A 25,052-nucleotide genomic window follows, 5' to 3' on the forward strand; every position below is an offset into this window, starting at 1 on the left:
AAATCATTTACAGAACTGATTCTCTTGCTAACTGAGGGTCAGACCTAAATATCCCAGAAATTTGCCTACATTCTGCTTTTGGTACCTTGCATTCCACAGAAAGCAAAGAACATGCTACAAAGCAATAGGCCTAGGGAACTGATAGGCCATCCAACTGCATATTCTAGACCTCCTGGTCTCTCAGAGCATCAATAGAGTGCCCATTCGTTGGTGAGAGGAAAGGTTTGAGATGAATGTTGCAAGTGTCTCCTATGTTCTGAAAACAAACACATGTAGCATCAACTCAAATAGACACACTTGCGAAATGAATAAATTAGCATCCTAAGAAATATTTAGACAACAGTGAAGTGTCACAGCAGCGTGACTGTAGTAGTGTCCTTTGATTATACGGTGCCAGCAGCACTGAATTTGGGATCAACTTTTTTTTTTTTTAATCTTTCCTTTTAATGCTTGGTTTCACTTATTTTTGATGAGCTCTTAAAATGCCATCAGTCATCGAGGTGTAAATGTGACTAATGTATTTGTCCTACTTAGCATGACACAGCAACAGCTGCTCCAGAAATAAAGTCCTCCCAGTCTTCCCAGTTCCAACCTAATTATGCTCCGACCCGCTGAAACCAGTCAGGTGACATTACCGGGTAGGAAGAAAAACAAATTCATTATGCAGTCTTGCAAAGGCCACACCACACGTCGTTTTACAACTCCCTCTGAATACACAGACGCCAAGCCTATTGGCAACTCCAGGGCAAAGGTGTCTACAGATCAGGGCTGAAGGGATTTAGTTTGTCATTTCAGATGTCATTAAAAATATCCTTTGCAAAGCCTACTCTCCATCACAAAAAAAAAAAGAAAAAAAAAAAGGGAAAGGAAAGGAAGGAAGGAAAGGAGAACCAAAAAGGACAGTCTCTCGGTATTTTTCACAAGTAAGAGAGAATAATATTTCCATTTCTGGGCATTCAGAGGAACCCCTTGGGAATGTTGACACACAAATCTGCTTTTGAAAGTCATTTTCTGACAGGCTGGGATGTTGCAATTATTTTTTTTTTAAAGCCTATATGAATTTGCCAAAGGAAAATGTACAGAAATGGAGGTCTTTGTCGTTTTAAAAATGCACATCATAACTAGTGAGGTGCATTAAATAGGACCCCAGTTACACCCATTTAATGGACATTTGTGTTTCCTGAAGTATCTACCTTGATATCAAATACCAAATTGAGATGATTTAAATTACATGTCATTTGCCGTACATTAAATAGTCGTAAGATTCCTTTTATTTGATTCGAGTTAGCAGACATAGACAAAGGACATATAATACACGCATATGTTTAAATTTTACACATGGGGAGAGAGATTTGGTAATTCCATTATACTCACTTTGACTTTACTGTGAAGTTAACCCTTCCTTTAAATGATCAGAAACGCATGTTAAAGCACATGCAAAGCCTACTTCTCTCCTGACCCCCACCTGCTCATAACCATACACCGCTCTCTTACCTGGTATAAACAATGCATTTTCCCCAAAAGGATTTTTTAAAGGCCAAATAGCAAGCTAAAAATCCCTCGTTATTAATCAAGTTTAATGATCATGATTTAATTAGCATTCTTCTGGCTCTAGTCTTTTCTGTTTCATTTGGATGTGTGTAAGACAAGGAAGAAAAGGCTGCTGCTTGAGAAATTCAAATCTGACAGCATGACCTTGAGCACTAACTCACCTGGATTTGTATACCTGGCTGCCTTTGCTCATAGAGCTACCTTGGAGAAATCACCTCCATTCTGACACTTCTGCTTATATGCCTCACCAAGAGGTACAGAGGGCTAATTAGCCACTAGCTGTGACATTTTAGAATCCCAAGAGGGAAGCATCATGCAGCAGTCTTTGTAGTTAAATATTGCTGCCTCTCAGTTTTCCAATAACTAAATGATCTTCATCATCTTATCACTAATGAGCTGAAGAATGAGAATGAGATGAATTTCAAAAGTTAGGTAGCTCGTATTATTGTCACCAGCAGTTAAGACAGAATCAAATGCTAACTACAGCAACAGAGCTTAGAATGTATCTCCCTGGTGAGAGAACCTACCAAATACAACCTTATCATTAATATTTTCTTTATACACATAATGTCATTTAGTAATGAATTTTTAGATGGGTAAATTGAACTGGCAAGAGAAACAATTTGTTTAAGAAGTGGAAAATTCTGTGTCGTAGAGAGAATCTGGACAAAGGCACTACTGTCTGTGGCCTGAATCACATAATGAAGCTGATTTAACTTGAAATGAGTGAGGCTCCTCAAGGAAGGAATACCTACAGCCCTACTGCTACCTGTAGCTGAACTTTCTCAGGGGGAAAGGAAAAGGAATCCTTTGAATTGGGCTTTGAACCTTCTCAGCGTTCCTCAGTATTTCCAGTGCCACTTAGACCTAGAAAATACACGGGGATCACATCTGCCCTGGACAAGAACCTCTTTGGGTGGGAAGTTCACGACTTTCGTCTAACTGTTCACTGAGTGGAGAAAACAGAAACCATTTCTTTGCTGATAGCAAGGGACCTCCTGGTTGGCCCTTTTAAGGTTCTACCTCGTAACCACAGTGGAAAGTACGCGATAGATAAATGGATACAGGGCGTTCTCTCTTCATATAGGGCATCTGCAGAGACCTGCAGCTTGGTTGTTACCCTGTCAAGCCACAGATATAATTTTCTTCCAGAGGGAAAGAGGAGAAGCCGATTCTCAAGGTTGGGTTAGAGAAGGCAATTATCAGCTCATTTGTTCCTTTTGAAAATGGCATTTTCAGTGAAGTGAAACAGCCTGCCGAGGTGTGTTTACTGTATCCTCATTCTAGCTTCCTGCTTCTTGAAAATGTTAAGTTAAACATGAGCCATCCTCTTAATGGGAATCAAGATTAATGTAGAGAAAGAAGATACGCCAGTGTTTATGGCTTTCAGTTGACAAATTTATATCCCACTGAGCAAGACGATGAGCTAGCTACACACAGCCTGTTCCCAGCAATTCAATCACTTTCCCCTTAGGATTGCCCTTTGGCTTTTTCATTAAATGTTAATTCGTGGGCTATACGGGGTATTACTCTCTTGAGTAGTGAAACAGGTACCTCTCGCTCTTGAGTCATTTCAAATGCTTATGTTTTTAGAAGGATACCCTCTGAAAGGTTTCTGAAGAATGACTGGCTCTGAGCTAGGATTTGAATCCTGACCTCACCACCTGTCAGGCTCATCATCATTGGGATGTGCCTTTAAAGTTTCTAAGAATCTGTCATTTCTTCTCTGAAATAAAAGTGAAGGATGATACCATCAGTTTGTTATCACTAGATGTGATCGTGTATGTAAAGGCTCTTGGTTACATGTAGAATATTGTACAGATGTAAAGAATTTTGACTGTGCTTTGATTTCTCCAAAGGTGTTTACGTGTAAAAGACTGCTTTACACACATTTACGTGTGTGTGTGTAGAAAGCTTTCACCAACACAACGTCAGGGGACTTGGCTATTTTCTAATATTGTTTATGCAGTGAGTACTCTTGTTCGTTCAGTGATTAAGTGCCTACCACGTGCCTGGCATTTTTCTAGGCGCTGAGGATAAAAGGATAAACACATAGACAATGTCTTTGCTCTTACACGGTGTTTACATTCTTGTGAGGGTGTGGGGCTGGGGGAAAAAAACACAATAAATATAGACCAGTCAGATAATTTCAGATGGTATATGTGTTCTGGAGAAAATAAGACATGTCACTACTAGGGAGTGGCATTTGAACTGAGTCTGGAATATTGAGAATGCGTCAGTCATGTGAAGACCTGGCAAAAATTGTCCTAGGCAGCAGTCACAAAGCCTAAGAAGTGAAGAAGTGGGAAAGAGCTTGGGATATTTGAAAGACAAGAAAATAGAGCATATATTTGGAGGCTGAGGAGTAGAAGAGGCAGAAATATAATTAGCGAGAGAAGTAGCACCAACTTACAGAGGATCCAGTAGGCCATGGTAAGGAGTTAGGATTTTATTCCAGTTTCTAACCGAGGTCGTTAGCAGGTGTTAAGTATGTCTTGTATGTCACCAAACAGGGAAAACCAAACAATACTGATTAAAAAAAAATCACAGATTCTTTTTTTTTTTTTTTAAAGCGATTAATTCTCTACTTTATCCACCTACAAGGTCTAGGAAAGACACTTAAACCTCTAGAGGGCGCCAAAGGAAAACCTTTTGTGGCCAAAGGCACAAAGGTTCTTTCAGCACCTAAAATCAGAGGAGAGCGCTCTGCTCGTTCCTTCAGAGTCTGGCAAAAGGTGACACCTTATGAAAAGATTGTTCATCTACATTTGCTACCCAAACAGAAAGTTGAATGAGCTTGGTATACATACACCAGGACGCTGGTTTTCACGCTAAAGGATTGTTTATGATGGGGTGGGAGTAGGAAGACATTTGAGGGTTATTTTTAATCTTCTCCCATCTGGTAGTATTTGAGTGGAGCATAAAACAAATATGGAGCCAAAATTTACTTTCTGGATTCATTTGGCAAGAAAAGTGTCTCTATACTTAGGACTTTGAAAATATTCATAATTTGCTACTTAGGATGTTATTCTAAATACTATTCCAAAGTTACTTGACAAAGTCTTTTAGTAATGTGTACCAAGGAAGGCTACTGCATGAGAAGCAGTGGGTTATGACAAATGGAATTTTTCTGCAAATGGTCAGATAGCTATGATGTATTATGAAAACGACTTATAGTGAGAGAAGAGAAGGGGAAGGAAGAAGGAGAAGGAGACAGAAAAGATGAGAAAGGGAAAAAAGGGAACAGGAGCAAGGAGAGGTCAGCTGACGTCTAGGTACATAATAAAGAAAATGCAAAACAGAAGGAGAGAAATTGGAAGAAAGGGAGAGATTCAGAGGACACTCGGGTTCCAATCCACGTGTAAACAAGATTCAGAAACACAGTTGAAATATAATTTTATATAATCCCAAATTGAGACTTTATCATATATGGGTATTAAAGTTTCATGATTATTCTGAGAAAACATTATGTTTTTTTGTAATCCTTTTTTTCTTTTATAAATTTATTTATTTATTTTTGGCTGCATTGGGTCTTCGCTGTGCGCGCGGGCTTTCTCTAGTTGCGGCCAGCAGGGGGCTACTCTTTGTTGCCATGCCCGGGCTTCTCACTGCGGTGGCTTCTCTTGTTGAGGAGCACGGGCTCTAGGTGTGTGGGCTTCAAAAGTTGTGGCTCGCAGGCTCTAGAGCTCAGACTCAGTAGTTGTGGCGCACAGGCTTATTTGCTCTGCGGCGGCATGTGGGATCTTCCTGGACCAGGGATCGAACTCGTGTCCCCTGCATTGGCAGGCAAATTCTTAACCACTACACCACCAGGGAAATCCCTCATTATTGTTTTTAATAAGAAAAATTCAACGGGTCAGACCTTACTTACAGAGGCTCTCATCCCCCCATTTCATGCCTGATGATCATAGCCATGTACTTCATATGCTCTTTGCTCTACCCAGGGAGACTTCAGAAAGCACCGTAAGAGCAGCCAACCAGATAAGTAACCTAAGCAAATGGATATAGAGCCATCCGAGAAGAGAGAGAATCCCAAATCAACTAGGAGTCCAGCAGGTCAATGATGGGTAAAGCACTCTGACGGTACCAGCGCCCTAAAAGTCATGAGCAGTTTTCATAGGTGTTGTACCTGTTTATCCTAAGAACCATCTATTCAAACCAGACTGCAGGAGGAGCCTCTGATGTCCAAGCACCTCTCATCAGCTTTTTACTTGAAAACACTCCAGCTGATACATTTCCCTCATTTTTATGGAGAAGTTCCCATAAAACTCTCCTGTTACCCCCATTCACTCTCTTGTTACCTACCAGACATTTGGCCAAGAAAGTGCCAGATCATTAATTATCAATTGATTTCAAGGAATTTAAACAATAGAGTCATCATCTAGCTCCTCATTCACAGACAATGAGAACTTTGTTCACAGAAACACATCCATTTTTAATGGGGAAAGATAGGAAGAAAGGGGGAGAAAGGAGAAAGCGACCTAAAGAGTCAGGTTCCACCTAAATATTTCAAACCATCTACATCAAAACACCCCCTTCAATCAAGCAAAACTTGCATTCTCTGCCAATGACATGCTTGCTCCCCTCTCCACCAGCCCCAAAAGTCCTGAGGTTGATTTATTCAAAGCATTGGGGTTGGATCCTGTAGCAAGAGAAGATAGCACCTTAGATCCCCAAGGCAATAAAGAAAAAAAACGAGCGTCACAGGCTTGTCTGAAGGACTTAGTGAGATAGCTTAAGTAAGGTACCCAGCACCAGCTATTTAGTATGCGTTTGACAAATGTTGATTCCTTCGAGAACTGAGGATTTGTGGCGCAAAGACACAGAGAAACCTAACTCAGAATCTCAGAGTCCCTTAGGACACCCTGCTGTAACTCTCATGAGTAAAGCTGCTAAGGAGTGGGTCGCCTTCTAAATTGGGATGCTCCCCTCCCTTTCTGTGTTTTGCTCCAGAGACTGACGGCAGCTCCTGGGGGATGTATGAGGGGCAAAAGGAAGACTACTTCTTAGCTGATGTCAGAGAATTACTCACAGAATCAGAGTAGAAGAGTAGAGATGATAGAAACTTTAGAGATCATTTAGTTTCAGTTCCTCTAGAGCAATGGCATCCCACGAACACCCAGGACCTCCTAGGTGCAAGGCACTGTGTCGGGCTGGGGGAGGGGACTCAAAGGGAGAGAGGCAAACCTGCCTCTTAGAAAAGCGATTTCGAAAGAACCCCGGGGAGTCAGGGGACGAGCAAGGCAGGCGGGAGTTACCTGGTTGATGGAAATGACCGCCAGCCTGGGGATGACCCCTTGGAGGACCACCTGCAGTAACGACGTGCCCAGGCCAGCCAGGATGGCCCAGGTGAGCGGCAGCGGCAGCATGCTGTAGGTGGCGAAGAGTGTGAAGAGCACGTAGCCAATGCCGTCTCCCAGGAGCCCATAGCCCAGACCTGCTGCTAAGATCTGGGTGGTCATGGCCACCCAGGTGACCACGCCGCTGTACTGCAGGTAGGTGTGCGAGGTGGTGTCCTTCCTGACCACCACCAAGGCGCAGATCACCACCTCTATGCCCGTGAAGAAGCCCAGCAGGATGCCCTTGAGCGGGTCCATGGGGGCCGAGGCCAGGCTCAAGTGGAGAACCAAGAGGGTGAGTTTGGTCAGCACGTCCAGCACGTTCATCACCACCTCCGATTTGCGCCTCTGGCCCAGGAAATAGCGCTGGTAGAGGCGCTCCAGATCCCGGGACTTGAAGGAGTTGCGCAGGGTGGGGAAAATGACCCCTCGGTAGCTATAGCCCCCCTTGAGGAAGAAATCCGAGTTGCTCGGGGCGCAGTCGAGGTGCAGGAAGCCCAGGTCGCCCGCGCCCCCGCTGCCGCCGCCGCCGCCGCTGCCGCTGCGCTCCGGGAAGACTTTGGTGCAGCCGGGGCTGTGCGCTCTCTCCCCGGGGCCCAGCGCGTAGAGGGGAAGCGCCGAGTCGCCGGCCAGCTGCGACGCGTGGTGGTTGGGGCCGCCGCCTACAGGGTCCGAGGCTTTGCTGGAGCTTCCGCTCCCGCCGCCGCTGCCCCGGTGCCCGTGAACGAAGCGCTGCTCCGTGATGTGCCGCACCGCCGTTTGCCACAGCAGCCGCTGCGGCCGGGAGCCGCTCCCGCCGTCGCCGGCCGGGGGCGTCGGGTGGATGGTGTAGAGCTCCTCGCTGCCACTAAGGCAGCGCACATCGGAGAGCTCCATGGCGCCGGGCCGCTGGGAGGGAGGCGCAGAACCTGCGGGAGGCCGCGGCGGGAAGGGGTCCCGAAAGACCCAAAGGCGGCCTGGTGGGAGCTTGGCGGCGAGCCCTTCTATCCCCAGCCACCCTGGGCAGGAGGTCCCCGCACGTCAGGTCATAGTGCGCCCCGGGCCAAAGGGCGTCTGGAAGACCGCCGCAGACCCCTGCGTCCTCGCGCGTCGCCCTCCCGCCAGCCCGCGCAGCTTGGGTGCGTGGCAGCGGGGGCTATTTGTCCGCAGAAGCCGCGGCGCTCTGAGCCACGCAGCCCCCTTCCCGGCCTCTGGCTTCCCGTCTGGGTCTCGACTCAGCGTCTTGGCGTTGCCTTTGCTCTCCAAGAGGCGCCCAGGCGCCTGGGCTCCGTGCTTCAGCTGCGCGCCGGGCGGGTCCTGGCTGCGGCACTGGGCTCGGGACGCCCACGACTCGGCGGCTGCAGGGGGGGCTGGTCGGGGGTGACCGGCAGCGCAGATGGGTGCGAAGTTAGCAGCTCTGGCTGGAACAGAGTCCTTCGGAGAACTCCATTGCGCCGGGATGGGGAGCCGGGGCGGAGCTGGGGGCGGGGGTAATGAAAGGGGAGGAGTGGGGGACAGTGAGGTGGCGGGTGCCCAGCGGGAGGATTGGCGAGGTGGTAGCCTCAGCGTTAACAAGTCACCAAACAGTTAATTTGGAAGTGCGGGTGTGCTGAGGCTCCCTCCCGCGTTCATTTCTGGCTGTCTCCACTTCCTGAGCGAAGACTGACAGCGCAGCGCTGGCTCTGGCCCGACGCATCCCTCGGGGAAGGGGGAGGGCCTCAGGGTCCCAGTCGCGGCTACAAGACGAAGTCAGCCTTTCCAGCTGTGTTTCTGAGGGGTCGCAGCACAAGATTCTCACCCCCTTCACTTCGCTCGTTGGAATCCCTTTGGCCCGGAGCTGAGAGGTGCAGGAGCCGAGGGCAGGAAAAAAGTGGGGAGGGCTCCAAAGCCAACAGCTCCGAGGGCGAGGAGAAGCCACTGGTGCAGGTCGCTGAGGCTAAGAACCGTAGCTTGGTGGGTGCGGCGGGTGTGAGGTTTGGGCGAGAAGGGAGGCCCGAGGCCGCGGGGAAGTCGCCTGAGTCGCCGCCGGATCCAGGGGAGCGCCGCGTGCCACCCTGGCGCTCTGAAGCGCGCTGCGGGCGCCGGGCGACAGGGAAGAATTTGGAGACCTGTCTGAGCTGTTGGACACCGGAGGAGACTTAGACCCGCCCCCACGCCAAGCCACGCCCCCGGAACGGGGCGGGGGCGGAGTGGCGGTGGTGGCGTGGACCTGGCGGCCAGATCTGGCCAGGACGCCCCAGGTCTTCAAGGCAGCGGCACGGGCAGACCCGCGTGGGAGAGGACGATGGGGTGGGGGGGGCGGGCGCCCCGGGCGCCCCGGGCGCCCCCGACAAGACCCCGGCGTGGAGATGCAGCGCTCCAGCTGGCCGAGCTGGCCGGTTCCAACGCTGTTCTTTTTTAGGCACTGGCTTTGGTCCTGTGCAGGTGCGGAGCCAGGACTCGTAAGCCGCTTTGCCCACGGACTCCGAGAGCCCAGCGCGAAGGCATAGAGGGTCTCCTTTACGCTCTCCCCACTGGGGCGTCTTTTGGCAAAGCCAACTTTCGGGCTAAAAGCAAAATACCCCCAAGAAGCCGCAATTGCAGAGGCCGGCAGCTTCCTGAGGGAGTCTCTTTACTACACCAATCCGGAGGGATGGAGAGCGCGAGGCATTAGAATGCGAGGGCCCTCGGAGGGCCAAGTTTCTCCCCGCTTACAGTAGGGGTCGAGAACGGAGGGCGTGGGGAAGGCATTTCCAGCCGCCCTCTCGAGCCCGGTTTCCCGCCCGCCGAGCTCCGGCGAGCAGTTGCGGACAAAGCCCCTGGCGGAGCTCGGAGCAGGTCCAGGCGCAACACGGTGGGCACGTGGTGTCTGCGGCCGCGCCGGGCAGAGCAGGGGCTCCGGGCGCCGGGTCCGCCGGAAGCGCCTTAGTCCCGAGCCCGGCTGCATGTGGCGGAGCCACGGTGGAACTGCGGCTTCAGCCGGTGGAGCCCTGGCCCTGAGCACAGTCAGCTGATGGCCAATGACGTCAGGCCCTGGGCGCTTTCGCGGCTCCCCATGGCTTCCCTTGAAAGCACCAAAGACCTCCACGCTGTTCCCTCAGGCCCCCCTGGGCGGACGATTTCCCCTGCTTTCCCTAGGAGAAACTCCCCTCCCTTTGCTTGCCCTGGGCAAGAATATCTTTCCCGATCTCCCTCCTCAGAGGCACACACCATCTCCAGGGTTATTTGTGTCCACCGTGTCCCAGAAACACGAGATTGCATTATTTCCTTTTCAAGTCTTTCTTTTCCACACACACGGGTTTCGGTTTAAACCCAGAACTGGTCAACTACCTTGCACATAGAATCCCCCTAAAAGTAGAAAGAAGACTCAACATTTTCCCCGATCTCCCTTAACAGTAGATTTCTGGGATGTCATACACACCCTGGAAAAGACTCCTTTAATCCTAATCCCTTAGAGTTGCACTCTACAACTACACCGCTCAAGAAAGGAAACAAAATTAAGTGCTCAATTTTGAATTGAAAGAAGGTCGATTCTGTCTTTAACCCAGTTTGTAGATGAATTAACTTGTTAACAAAGTAAAGGTATCCCAGAATAGCTGGACTATTCCATGGGGCTGGAACTTAAGGGCAAAGCGCTTCCCCCAAAACTCGGTTTTGCAGTTATCTAGACCTTAATGAAATAATCCCAGGTATTACATCCTTGAGAAAGAAATGCCACTTGCTTCTCCCTTCCTAAATTCCTTGGACTCTGCCTGGCCAGCTCTCCTGAAACTCTAGGGTGGGTAATCAATATCTTGACTTGAGGCAGGGAGTCCAAATAGGGCAGAGGGCTGGGTGGGAGAGGGAGGCGGGTTCCTGCAGACCCTATGCCAGGATGTGTGTGGGGAGCTGTGTCCTGATCTGCAGGCATAGCCCCAAGTCATCTGTGCTAATGAGCATATTAGTAAACTTGGCAGTGGAAGACACACCTCTTTTTTTTTTTCTCAATGCTTTCTCCTTGGGAGCCTGAGAGCTCAGCCTGAATAAATGAGGGGTTGAATGCAGATGGAACTTTCCTATGAAAATCTTCCTCCTGGACATTTCCCAGGATGATTTATTCAGCAGCAAAAGGAGGCTTGCCAAGGAGGGGGAGATTGGACCCAATCAGATAAAATGACTCAGGCTGATGAATGAGCATAGCATGCTACAGAAAGACGCTCAAAGAATTTCCTGAACTCAGAGGTTGAAACTAACATAGCAGGGAGAAAACATTGCATCTGGTGTACTGACTCCTCTGAAAGTTCCTTTGCTGTAGGGCCGTTAGGGCATGTTGTTTGAAAATAAGAGCATAGATGACACAATTAGATTCAAATGTTATTCTTCTTGTTGGGATGACACAGTGCCGTTCAGACACCCCCAAGTTCTGTTTTTGAATGACAGCATTGGCTCAGTACACATATCAAGAGGCTTTTGGGAATCTGCAAACCACCAAATGATTATCACTTAAAACAAGCGAAGTCAACACACTGCTTTGAGGCTATAATGGACCTCTCATTCATGGTCCTCTCATGGACCTTAATTAAGTGAATTAAGTTCACTTAATTCGTTGCATATTTATTATGGCTGGATCTTGACTATGTTCCAGAGACAGTATTTTGCCAACTCAATGTCTTGTTGTACACAGTTCCCTCCTCTTGGAATTTCCCTCTATTCCCCCCATTTCCCTCCCTCAAGACACTACTCACTTGATCCTTCAAAGCCTGAGCAATGTTGTCCCTGAGCGAAGGCTTTCCTGATATTCCCAGTGAGAATTAATGGTTTCCTTTTCTGTTGTTCAAAAGTCTGTTCTGGTTCCTCCAGTATGGCTCTTACTACAGGCACTGGCTCTATACCCCATTGGCTTACCCATTTTTCTCTCACCTCTCCCCATGAAGTGGTGAGCTCATTGAAGGAGAAGACTGATTTTCCCTGGGTCCATATCCCTTAGTTTCTAGCAACTATAGTGTACATAGAGATAATAATAAGATTAGCAAGAATTGATGGCATACTTTTCCCTTTACAACCATCTTTACAACCATTTCATTTAATCATCCCATCAGTTCTCTGAGTGAGAGCCTTCTCTATCTTTTATTATTCCCATTTTACTGACTAGGGCACTGAGGCTCCATGTGGTTAAGGAACTTGCCCAGGATCTCATCGATAGCAAAATTCCAGCAATTAAATTTAGATTGTATAAATCTGGCTTCCATGTGCTCAATAAAAATGTTACCACAGGCAGTCAACACATTTCACCTAAAGGACTGATAGACAAGAACATGTGAAGTATATTTTGACTTTCCAAATGCAAATTAAATAAGAGACTTCTAAGACGTTTGGGCTTTGAGAAGTCTAGTAGGATGACTCCAAATGGATGAGGTAGCAGAACCAATTCTTGTTTGGTTAGAGGGTCTGTTAGGTTTTGCTCAGTTCAAGCCATTGACATTATTTCTAGTTTGTGGAAAAGCAGATTTTTTCACATATTGTACTTAACCAAAATAATTAATCGTTGCCCTCTACTTCATTTGGCTGAGGGTGGAAGTGGCAGAACATCCTTTTGGCCCATTGGAAAATAACATATTTGTTTTATGATCTTGCTGCATACCATTGGCCACACTTATAGTAGATATATTTAAGAAGGGAAGTTCGTTTCTCTCAAAAGCCTCTTTGACTTTCTAGGCTAACTGTATTAATACATGAATTTAAATTTTATAAGAGCTCTGGCCTTTGCAAAATACCCATAGAAACCCTAACACTCACTGAAGACATATAAAATATTCACATGTAAAAGAAAAGATGGACTCAGTTCAGGAAGGGGACCTGAAACCAGAGAGATCCTGTTTCCAAAGGGAAGGAGGGTGTTTATGACAAGGCAGCTTCCAAAGCTGGAAGTCCTTAAAGGAAAAGTACATACAATTTTCTAAGAAGATAGATCTTAAATGTCCTCTCTCTCTCTCTCTCTCTCTCTCTCTCTCTCTCTCTCTCATACACACACACACACACACACACACACACACACACACACACACACACGAAGGAAAAAAACAAAGAAAATGGTAACTCTATGTGGTGATACATATGTTAATTACTGATTGTGATAAACTCATATTGTATATCAAAACGTCAAGCTATACATCTTAAATATACACAATTTTTATTTTCAATTATACCTCAACGAAGCTGCGGGGAGAGCGGGGGCGTTGAAAAGGATATGCCTGTCTTGCCTGGAAGCACTGCTCTTACCAAGTATCAAAGACATTGACTGCTTTGAAGGAACTCCAGGGACAGTCAATGTCTAAAGTAAATAAGGCTTATACATGGAAATGGTCTATGAAGGAAAACCTTTGCACTCACACTTCATCTGGAATGCAGCAGAATATACACTAGAAAAAATGAAATGTCTATTTTACCCCCATCATGTATTTTCTTTGCACTGTAAAATGTAAGAGAGGGAAAATTTTGTATACATTTTGGATCTTCGCGGGAACTAGCTTAAATTGGATTCTGGTGCCTGAAAGAAGACAGTCTCATCAATGGGAAAGCAATTCTGAGACAACGTATTTATATGCGGAATCCATCAGTTAGGTAAGTCAGAGGAAGAAATCTTCAAGGGAGACAGACTTAAACACTGTTTTCTTCTTAAAAGATGATTCCCTTGTCTCTGGTTTAACTAGAGTATAAGTTTACTATGATATCACTTATGAAGCCTTCACTTACTGAAATGATAATAAGAACACGCACACGTACAGCTCATTGGAGAAACTATTAAGAAGTGACCTAAAAGAAGTAGTAACAAAACAAAAAGTATCACCATCACCAAACCTTCTTTTGGCCATGGTTTAATACCTGCTTTTTAATTTGACACGCTTAAGAAGTCTTAGGGCAAAATGATCAGACAGCGGGAAGCAAAGCAGATCATTTTCCCCTATTCTCTCTCTCTCTCTTTTAAAAATCTACCTGATTCTTATTTTAATACCAGACACTTCTTATTTTTTAAAATATTTCACTGCATTACTCATACCCTCCTGGAGATCTTTGGGATCTATGTAGAATATTTAGGCTAAAAGTTTATAGATAACATAAGTAAATCTATATGCATTTGTGTAGTTGTATATATGAATCTCAATCCATTGATTAAGTGTGAAAGAAACATATCTCCTCACCTTTCAAAAATCGATGTATTTCTGTTTTCACCCAGTCTGTGAGACATTTAACTTGCATCCTTCTTGAGGCTTTCATCTGTACCCTCCTGCTCCCAGGAAGATGCCATCTATCCAGGCCCTTGTGTAGTACCCAGGTGTGTGTGTGGCGGGGGCGGGGGTGGCAGGGAGGAGGGTATGCATCCATAAACATGCATGCCCTCTGGTCTTTAGCTGTCTATTCATAAAGGTCACCACTGAGGCAGTCAGTCTTTTGTCCACATCACACGGTCCCTATGGGACCAGCAGCATCTGCATTTCTTCCTTTGAACGAAGACAGGAGAGCCTTCACAGGTCAGCTTACGGGCCCACGTGCTTGACGTAACACGTTGCCCCTCCTCCTTAGGGTGCTGGATCCTCTTAGGACACCCCTGGGAAGCCATTATTTAGCACACAATAGCTCTCTCTCTCTCTCTCTCTGTTCCTATCTGTCTCTCTGTCTTTCTGTCTCTTCCTTTCTCTCCTTCTGACCCAGTGTGGGAGTATCTCCTTTAGCCTCGTGAGAATCCTTGCTTTATGTTTCTTCCAAGCCCATCTGACTTTTCCTGTTCTCTTTGGGAATTATTTTTTTATAAAAACAAAAGGTGGAAAGATGGAAAGACTACTTTTGTTTTCTGTTCATCCTTTCTGGAAGTGATTTGTAGAAGGCTTGCATGAAAGAAAGGGAAAAAGGGAGTGCACCAAAGCAAATCTCATAAATTCGTATCTCAGCATATAATCCACACATATAAAATGGATGAAACTCACCCCTCCACCTGATCAGTGGTTTTCTTGCACTGTGAGTTCCAACCAAATCGTGGGTTGTGAAATCACCTTTGTGGGTCACGATTAGCATTCAAAGAATAAATTAATAAAAGAGTAGAATAGAATCATAAGGATAATTATATCTTGCTACTCTATACAAAGGCTTTCTTTTGCATCCAAATTCTTCCTCTGAAGTTAAGAACAGAAAAAAAATTGATGAAATTTCAGAAAAATACCTTATCAAACTCTTGGAATTACATTATTTGAACTTCACAAAACAAAGTTCAGTTTAATATGGCATTTCTCACTATCCAATTTGATATTTCAACTCTTATTATATAATTAGCGATCAAGTAGATTTGAAGAGCATGACCTACACACAAACACACACATACTCACACACATGGTATGCACTGGGCACCATTTAAAGTGGATTTTGTAATGCGAATTGAAGTAAAAAAAATGTTTGGAGGTGATTGGTCCAGTCCTCAGCTCCTTAGTGGAATTATTCAATATTACGTTTACCCGAAGTCGTGGTTTAGTGAAACGAGTTGCTTTTGTAGTCAGGAAGACTCCTTCTTGAGTTGTGACTCTACGAGGTGCCAGCTCTGTGAGCTTGCTCAAGTTATTTAGCATTTTTGAACTTTCATAATATGGGGGGAAATAACAACTTCGCCAGGTTTTGTGAAGGTTAAAGGTCATTCATATAAAGCACCTGGGACGGTGCATCACATATAGCAAATGCTCAGTATAGAAGACTTCACCCGACCCCACCAACTCCACAAACAAGACCTGTTCACTACTGACCAAGTAGATCACAACTTTCTTTTATTTCCTCCTCTTCCATTGCTGTTTTCTTATTTCTGGCTACCATCCTCTCTACCTAGATGATGTCAATAGAATGAACATGTCTCTCTTATTGTAGTCTGCCTCCTTTCTCCAACTGCTGCGATCATCCTAAATTTAAAAATATGATCATGTCACTCTTTTTTATTGTGAAAAAAACATAAAATTTACCCTCCCGGCAATTTCCTAGTTTACAAATTGTCAACGCTATGCTCATCCTCATGTGAGGTATCTCCCAAGTCCCCTCTCCATCCCACGTGACTGAAACGTTATATCTCCCAGAGATCAGCAATTCCCCACCGCCCCTTCCCCCAAGCCAAGCACATCACTGTCGTTCTTAGAACATTGCAATGACTCTGCTTTGCCCTCATATGCCTTAAACTGGAAAACAAACACCTCTAGGAGAGGCTATTGCCTCTCTCTCCGGCCCCCTCTTACTGCTGTTCCTCTTGCTGTCAGTCTGTCAGCTCCTCAAAGGTATCTTGCTCTCTCTTCGCTCTGAATCTATGGACTTACTATTCGCTTTGCCTGGAGCCCTCTTTCTACTCATCCTTCTGCTGTTGGCATGGGTGTCACTTTCTTCAAGAAGCTTTTCCTGGCCTCCCAGGTCTAGGTTAGCTGCCTCTACAAATTAGCAATGCTTTTGGCTACAGATAATGGCAAAATGCAAATCAGGATGGCTTAAGCAAATAGGAGTTTGTTTTTCTTTCACAACAAGAATTGGGGCTGTAGAGACGTGCTGTTTTGGTTCAGGAAGTTAATTCTATCAGGGACTTTGTGCTGGCACTCTAGCACAAAGAGTGCCTTTTCCTCCCAGTCACAAGATGGTTATAGCATCTCTGAGCATTCATTCTCTTCTACCACATAGAAAGGTAGAAGCAGAAGTAGGAGCATTGCTCAGAGTTTCTCCTCAGTACCTTCTTTTTACCAGAGATGAAAAAAGTCTTTCTGGAATTTGATAGAAAACTTCCACGTATATCTCATTGGCCAGAACTGTATCACTTGCTTAACTCTAAGCCAGGACCCGGGGTCCCCCAGTGATCAAGGGGTCTGAAACAAAGAAGAATGTGGGGAATGGATCTCAGATAGGTAACAGAGATGGTAGTATAGCCTCTTTCAGCTCTTTCCTTAGCAAACTATACATCTCCTTAGCAAACTATACATCTAACTAAACATACAACTATACATCTCACCCCTATCCAGTCACCTCCTCTTTGCCCATCTGTGGTGACCAGATTCCAAGATAACCCCCAATAATCACCCACCTCCTGGTGTTCATGCCCTTGCACAACCTCCTCCACTATTGTGTTAGAATCAGTTGGTGTGACCAACAGAGTGCAGCAGAAAGGGTGGTATGTCTTTCCTAGTCTAGATCATTCTGTCTTGCCCTCTCTTGCCTTGTCTGCTCTTGGGGAAGCCAGCCACCATGTTGTGAGGACACTCAGGGAACCCGATAAAGAAGCCCACGTGAGGAGAAGCTAAGGCCTCCTGTCAACAGTGAGCAAGGAACTGTTGCCTCTTCCGGCAGCCATTCGAGAGAACCACGTTGGAAGTGAACATTCCAGCCTGAGTCAAGCCTTCAGATGCTGCTGCACCAGCCCTCCTGAGAGACCCTAAGGCAGAAGCACCCAGTTAAGCTGCTTTTACATTTGTGATCCACATAAACTGTGAGATAATAAATGTTTATTGTTTTAAGTCCCTAAGTTTTGGAGTTATTTGTTATGCAGCAATAGATAATTGATACACTATCTGAGGGCCCCAGTAAACTATACGTTTCTTAAAACTACAACCAAAACAAGGGCTTCCCTGGTGGCGCAGTGGTTGAGAGTCCGCCTGCCGATGCAGGGGGCACGGGTTCGTACCCCGGTCTGGGAAGATCCCACATGCAGCGGAGCGGCTGGGCCCTTGAGCCATGGCCACTGAGCCAGCGCATCCGGAGCCTGTGCTCCGCAACGGGAGAGGCCACAACAGTGAGAGACCCGCGTACAGCAAAAAAAACTAAAACAAAACCATAAAAACAAAGAATACAGCCTTCAGTTGTACACTACTCAGAATGACAGAAAGGCATTTCTTTATATTTAATTCATAAGATACAGGAAGGAGAAGTCTTGTATGGTTCCAGTGATCATTTTTATTTTCATAAGGTCATGAGTGACTTGGGGTAGGGAGCATCATATAAATGAGATAATAACACTTAATTTAAACTTGTTCACTAGGTTCCTGTTGTACTTGGAATATTTTGCACTTCTTGCAATTCATTCATTCATTCATTCCTTGACGGACAAATGGATATAAATTGTGGAGATACCAGGAGAAGACATTTGCACCAGGATTTGAAAGACAAATAGGTGCTGAAACTCAGTTGCTAGCCAGGAAGGAAAGGCACAGAGGACAAGCTGCTCTTCACCAGTGCTTGGCGTTCCCTGTGTTAAGAGGGTTTTCTGGATCATTGCTTGCTTGCCTCATTCTGGCCTCACTCAGAAGTCACTTCCTCAGAGGAGTGGTCCTTGACCATTGCACTTAAGCTCCTTGCTACCAGAATTTTGCAACCCCAAATATCTGTTTACTTCTCATAGAGGACACCTTACCATCTGCAACGATGGTATTTAGATGTCTGTGTACTTGTTTTTTGCCTTCTTTGACTAGAACGAAAGCTCTTTGAGGGCAAGGACCAGTCTCTACCTTACTCTCCACTCTCTCCCCAGTTCATGACATGTAGCAGAAGCTTAGCAAACAGTTTTTGAACAAATGAGTGAAAAATGACCCACTTCTCGTAACTTCCTGACTAGTGATTCTGACAGAAGCAATAGAAGCAGAGATAGCCAGGTTAGGAGAAGAATCTATGTTTTTCATGAGCTGGAGCAGAACAAACCTCAACATTAGGAAAGGAGAGCCTAGTGCACTGAGAATGTTTCACTGGGTTCTAATTGGGGCACCTTCTCATTTTCCGGGAAAAATGAGACCAGATGTTTAGAGCACCTACTGTATATCAGGCTTAGTGCTATTTTCTCAGGAAGGCGTTTGAATGCATTTGCATGCGTCCAGAATAACTCTCCCACTCAGATCTGGATTGTGGAAGAGTTGGGACTCTTATTTCTTTCCAAAGGCCAGGAGGATATTGATTAGCTATATTTTTTAGCTACAAGTATACGAGTAGTCTGCTAGGGCTACCCTAACAAAATACCATAGACTGGGTGGCTTAAACAACAGATGTTTATTCCTCATTGTAGACCAAGGTACCTGCTGATCCGGTTCCTGGTGCGGGCTCACTTCCTGGTGTGCAGAAGGCTGCCTTATTGCTGTGTGTGCCCCACCCTCATGACTCCATCTCACCCTAATTACCTCCCAAAGGCCTCACCTCCAAATACTAACACATTGGGTGTTGGGGATCCAGCATATGAATTTAAGGGGGACATAATTTATCCATAACAATACATGAATAATTAGCTTAAGTATATAGATGGTGGGTTAGTTTTCTCAGGGTAGGTGGCTACAAGCATTGAATCAGGATCTCAAAGATGTTTGGAGAGAAATTATCCTGACCTTTACGGTCATAAGACGGCTACTATAGGTCCAGTTATCACATCTGCATTTAAGCCAGGAAGAAAAGGAGGAGGACAGAGCTATGCCTGTCAATCTCTTCCATCTACATTTTTTTTGTTTTTTATTAAAGAAAATCAAGAGCTTTCGCTCAAACCATCACTCTTTAGCAGACTCTACGTAGATATCATTGGCCAGAACTAGACGACATGGTCACATGAACCGCAAGGGAGGCCGAGGAAGTGAGGAAAGGGGTTGACATGACTGGTTCACCCCTCCAGACTCCACCATTGTGATAACAGAAAACCACTTGGGATTACAGTTCAGGCAGAGAGAAGAGATTGCTTCCCAGGTAGCTGTAGTAACTCTCAAAAGTAAATAAATAACTAACCCAAACAAACAAACACTATTTAGATTTGCCTGTAGCTCAAAGATCATACATGTCACTGAGAACTAATTTAATGTGCTCAAATATTTGAAACTTTCCAAGTATACAGTTAGTTGTACCTGTTCCTCTGTGGTGAACATGAATAAACACAAGGTACAAAACAGGAGACATTGAATAGGAGAGGCTGCTCCCTTTCTTTTCTCCTGACCTCCTCAATCTTTTGTTTCATTGTGCATTCCTCACCAGCCAAGATAGTGAGAGAAAGATAGTCTTACTGTAATAACAAACAACAAACACCTTTATCCATTTTGCCACTTCAAGAGCTATTCTTGTGTTTTAGTCTTTTACAAATTGGCCAGTCTTGCCAGACACCCAAAGAAGTCTCAGATCTACGGTGCGTGTGATGACTTCAGGTGGCGAAAGGAGAGGGTGAGCAAAAAAGAGGAAGCCTGGGAAAGGAAGGACAGGAGGAAGGAATGGAGGAAAGAAAGAAAGGAGGAAGGACAGAAGGGAAAGAGGGAGGGGAGGTGGAAAAGGCTTTGAAAATAACAAGATATAAAAGGGAAGAGGTTAGAAGAATAGAAGGAAGATTGAGAAAGGTAAGAGGGAGAGAAGAAATGAGGGTAAACTGCACCTACTCAGTGTGAACCCAGCACTTCCACATACTTTACTGTGTTAGATCCACACAAGAACCCTGCGAGGTAGACACCATTCCCCCCATAGTACAGATGAGGAAACACAGCGACTCATCTAGATCAGTGGTCCTCAACATTTTTGGCACCAGGGACTGGTTTCGTGGAAGAAAATTCTTCCGTTGGGGGCAGGGGCAGGGGCGGGGGAGGATGGTTCAGGCGGTAATGCGAGCGATGGGGGGCGGCAGATGAAGCCTTGATCGCTGGCCTGCACCTCACCTCCTGCTGTGCGGCCCGGCTCCTAACAGGCCGTGGACCACCGCTGGCGATCCACGGCCTCGGGGTTGGAGACCACTGATCTAGATGATTCAGGAATGGGACTGAGTATCAGCAGAAGCTTGGAAGTTCTGTGCTTGCCACTAAATCACAGGAGAAAAGACATAGGGAGGTGATAGAAAATGAGTGAGGTCTGGGAGCAGCCAGGTAAGGAAAGGGAAGAACAGGGAAGGGTGAGGCAAAGAGCCCCAATTACGATCAAAGGTGACATCTGGTGCCCTTTTGTCTTCATTACAGCTGTGGTTACTCTTTAATGACCGTGCACGCTATTAGATGATTAATTAGACTTGAGTGTACTCCTTACAAACCCCAGGGGGGTTGCCGATAAATAGTGTCTAGACATTGTGGCTGTGGAACACAGAAGGAGATCATCACAAATAAAGCTTCTCTCTTTGGCTTCAGCTTCTGGAGAGGCTGATGGCTGGAAGGCAGGATTTGGTTACGGGTTCTCCATGTGCTCAGGCCCCACCGCACCCAGATTTATCTGACAGTCTCCCATGGTGAGGTAACTTGGAGTGGAGAGGTGGTCCTGAGTGGGGGGTCCCAACATAGGAGGGCCGTTGGTCCCGGGCCCTCAAACTGATAAAGGACCACAATTCTACCCTTTGACGTTATAGCTCCATGAGGCTGTCTACAAAATCTTCTGTTGACATCATCTGGCAAAATCCAGAAAGTGCCTGAATTGAAGCTTGAAGAATGAAGGTAAGCAGCTTGGAAGAACGTCCAGGAGACAATAGAAGACCTTTTTAAGAAACGAAATGATGCAACACCAATTCTCTTGACGGCATAGAACACTGATGACTCTGAGTTGAAAAGTTATTCAGAATGGTACCACTTTAGGAATGGTACCAGTTTTAGGAATATATTTCCCAATTAATGTCACTTACATTTTCATACATATATATACACACATATATATATGTGTGTGTGTGTATATATGTATCTTCAAGTGTGATATCTGTTAAAATCTATACTTAGCTGTTTAAATGCTCTTTCAATAAGTACATATTTAAAATTCTAAGTGGTAGAAAGCATTGTTTTATAGTTTAATTACCAGCATTTTTTTTCTTTTTTAGTGATGCATGAAGTATGGAGTGTCTTAGAATTAATGGTGTTTTACTTTCTAAGAAATACAGTATGTTTTGGTGATAATAAAACCATTGACTTATGGGAAAGGAAAGTACAGACTCAACTTACATTCTTTCATTTCATAGGTGAGCTGCAGGGAGGTTAAAGGAATTTCCCATCAGGACTGGGGCCCATGTTTACTCATTACAGGACTGTAATCCATCTGAGAGGGATACACGCAGTCTGGAAGTCAGATCTGATTTCAAATCCTGACTTCTCCTAGGCAGCTCTGTGCCCTTGACCATGTAACTTATCTTCCCTCCTTATTTACAAATTAGGAATGATAATACAGTAACATGTATCCAGAAAGATATCTTAAAGGTACAAATGGGACACTGTGAAATCCTGGCACAGGTAAGCGTTCAGTCTGCGACAGGCCACAGTGGTCTTATGAAGCTGCCAGCAGCTTTTTGCCGGACTTCGTCTTTTGGAGAAAGACTAATTTCTCTCTACCCCTCTCTCCCCTCCCCCTCCCTCTTCCCTCTTTCTCCTCCTTCTTCCTTTCTCTCTTATTTTAAAAACATCTTTCTTTCTTTTTCTTTCCCTCCCCTCCTTCCTTTCCTCCTTTCTCCCCTCTCTCCTTTCCTCCCTTCCTTCCTTTCTCTCTCTCTCTCTTTCTTTCTTTCTTTCTCTCTTTCTCTCTTTCTCTCTTTCTTTCTTTCTTTCTTCTTTCCCTTCTCTCCTTCCCCTCCTTCCTCTGTCTCTTTCTCTCTGTCTTATTAAGAAAAATACTTTAAAAGCACTGTTTGTCTGAAAAATAAAGCAAATTCCTGCCTAGTCTGGAGTGGGGAGTTCAGGAGAGTCAGGTGGTTCGGTGTAATAATGTGAGGTTAAATATTTGTAGATTATTCTGATCTGGCTGGGGAAAGACATGATTTTTCCCTTGGGGAAAAAGGGGTTTGAAGACCAAGACTTGATGAAGGGAAGCTTAGGCCAAGGAACGCTGCTGCAAACTTGAGAAAGAAGGGGCCATGGATTCAAGGGGTGCCGGGACACACTCATTCATTTGTTCAACAGGTCATGGGCTCCTTTCTGTGCCAGAAAGACTTAGTAAGTCTTAGTAAGACTTAGATTCAAAGCTTTCTTTTTTGTTTTTTATCAGTTTTAACTCCCTTCTGTCATACCTGATTTTCAATAGAGTTTTGTTAACCCTCACAGTTTTAATTGTTCTTTGGAGAAATTAAGGGAGAGGAATGTGTCTATATTTGGGGAGAAAAATAACAGCTGGAGAAGAAGTTAGATACAAGATGGCAGGAGGTGACTTGTAGGGAGTGGGGTCACCACGGGCACTGACTAAGGTGACAAGGCACTCCAGGATGGATTGAGGGCTGTCAGACAAGGCTTCCCAGAGCAGGCGACACCTGAGTCGAGGTTGGAAGGGTCAGACGGATTCAGCCAAGTGGACAAGGTGGGGGTGGACTTGTGGGCAGAGGCAACAACACGGTCAAAGCACAGCGGGACCAGGCTGTACAGTGAGCGGAACCTGAGCTGCAGGCGGTGGTAGGGTTCAAGGCTGAGGAGGTGGGAGATGCAGGGTCACAGTCAGGAAGAGCCTTGATGCCATTGCATGTTTGTATTTTTTTTTTTAAGTTTTTTTTTTTTTTTTTTTTTTTTTTTTTTGCGGTACGCGGGCCTCTCACTCTTGTGGCCTCTCCCGTTGCGGAGCACAGGCTCCGGACGCACAGGCTCAGCGGCCATGGCTCACGGGCCCAGCCGCTTCGCGGCATGTGGGATCCTCCCGGACCGGGGCACGAACCTGCGCCCCCTGCATAGGCAGGCAGACTCTCAACCACTGCGCCACCAGGGAAGCCCCATGTTTGTATTTTAACTTCTACACCACCATATCTGAAATTGTCTGCAGACCACCTGGGGCGTTTGTTAAAAGGCAATCCAGAGGGTCATCTCAGACCTACAGAATCCGAATCTGTGGGGCTTAGGGGCAGGAAGGCACAGTTTTTACTAAGCTTTAGATCAGGAGTTGGCAAAGGTTTTCTATAAAGGCCAAGATGGTAAATAGTCTAGGCTTTGCTGGCCATATGCGCTCTGTCACACATACACACCTCTGCATTTGTAGCATGAGAGTAGTCATAGACAGCAGGTAAATTGTCAATGAATGGTATGGCTGTGTTTCAATAAAACTTTATTTACAAAAACCCACTGGCTGTAGTAACTGGCCTCAGCTTTAGAGAATTCTTATGCACTCTAAAATTTAAGGAGCAAGGAACACTGCTATGGGCTGGTTATTTCACTTCTCTCCTTCTCCTTCCCATCCCACTCTAATAAGTATCTTTTTACCCCCTAAGTTTCTCATAGCTATTCATATCCTTCTGTCTTAGTGAGTTTGGACTGCTATAAAAAAATAGCATAGTCTGGGTTGCTTGAAAACATTTTTTTTTTTCTCACAGTTCTGAAGACTGGGATGTCTGAGATCAGGGTGACAACATGGTTGGATCCTGGCTTACAGACGACCACCTTCTTGCTGTGTCTTTACATGGCAGAGAGAGATATCATCTCTCTTATCTTGTCTTATAAGGGCACTAATCCCATTCATGAGGGCTCCACCTTTATGGTCTAATTGCCTCCCAAAGTTTCCAACTACTAATACCATCACATTGGGGGTTAAGGCTTCAGCATATGAATCTTGGGGGGGACACAAACATTTAGTCCATAATACCTTTCCATGTAAATATCAATTAATTGTATTAGTTACAGTTCTTTTGGCTGCAAACTATAGAAAATGTCTCCAGATAGTTTAAGCCAATAAAAGTGGGGAGGGTGGGATTTCATGGTGGGAAACTGAGGGGGCTCACTGTGTAAAAGGAAGAGATGAACAGTGGAACTTGGAAAGGATAAAACCCAGGAAGTCTCTGAGGGCTTTGGCAACAGGTTTTATTGATCTTCTTTCCACATTACAGTCATTGGTATAACTCAGCTCCAAGGCCCCTCAGTCTCTGGAATCTTCCTTTCAGCTTTCTTATTCCCAGGAAAGAGAAATGATTGACTGACAGCCTACTCAAGTTCTTCTACCTCAACAGTACCATCTTTGGTCAGGTAGGCATGGTCCCGTAGCACCCCATGTGGCTACAGGGATATGGCAAGTGAATCACCTGAATTGGTGTTTACTGCATATATCAAGCATTTATTTAGTATCTACTGTATGCCAAGGAACACTCAGATGAATGCAATATGATTCCCGTCTTCAAATGTTTATAACAATCTTGGGGAATTCCTCTTTACCTTTTACTAACTTTCTGGAAACATATTCCCATTTAATGCACTCACACATATTGATTCTTGGCACTGTTGTTCTCTTTCACTGATGTATAAAATTAGAATTAAGAGCCCCAGCTCTGGAGTTCGACCTGGGTTCAGTTTG

The 25,052-nt window shown here is 45.4% G+C and overlaps 1 protein-coding gene across 3 annotated transcripts in view; it reads right to left on the reverse strand.

The window, feature by feature from the left end:
- The window catches only part of ADCY8 (adenylate cyclase 8), a gene marked incomplete at both ends in the record, with an annotated part of 213,885 nt that extends 206,119 nt beyond the window's left edge, over positions 1-7,766 (reverse strand). For all 3 annotated transcript variants that reach the window (XM_082858592.1, XM_082858591.1, XM_082858590.1), the window contains one exon: positions 6,810-7,766. In XM_082858592.1, the coding sequence (XP_082714718.1) occupies positions 6,810-7,766 (957 nt within the window). The remainder of the gene's footprint in view (positions 1-6,809) is intronic.
- Positions 7,767-25,052: the final 17,286 nt, after the last annotated feature.

Source organism: Leucopleurus acutus, assembly GCF_964270905.1.
Source record: "Leucopleurus acutus genome assembly, chromosome: 17".
Taxonomy (NCBI): domain Eukaryota; kingdom Metazoa; phylum Chordata; class Mammalia; order Artiodactyla; family Delphinidae; genus Leucopleurus; species Leucopleurus acutus.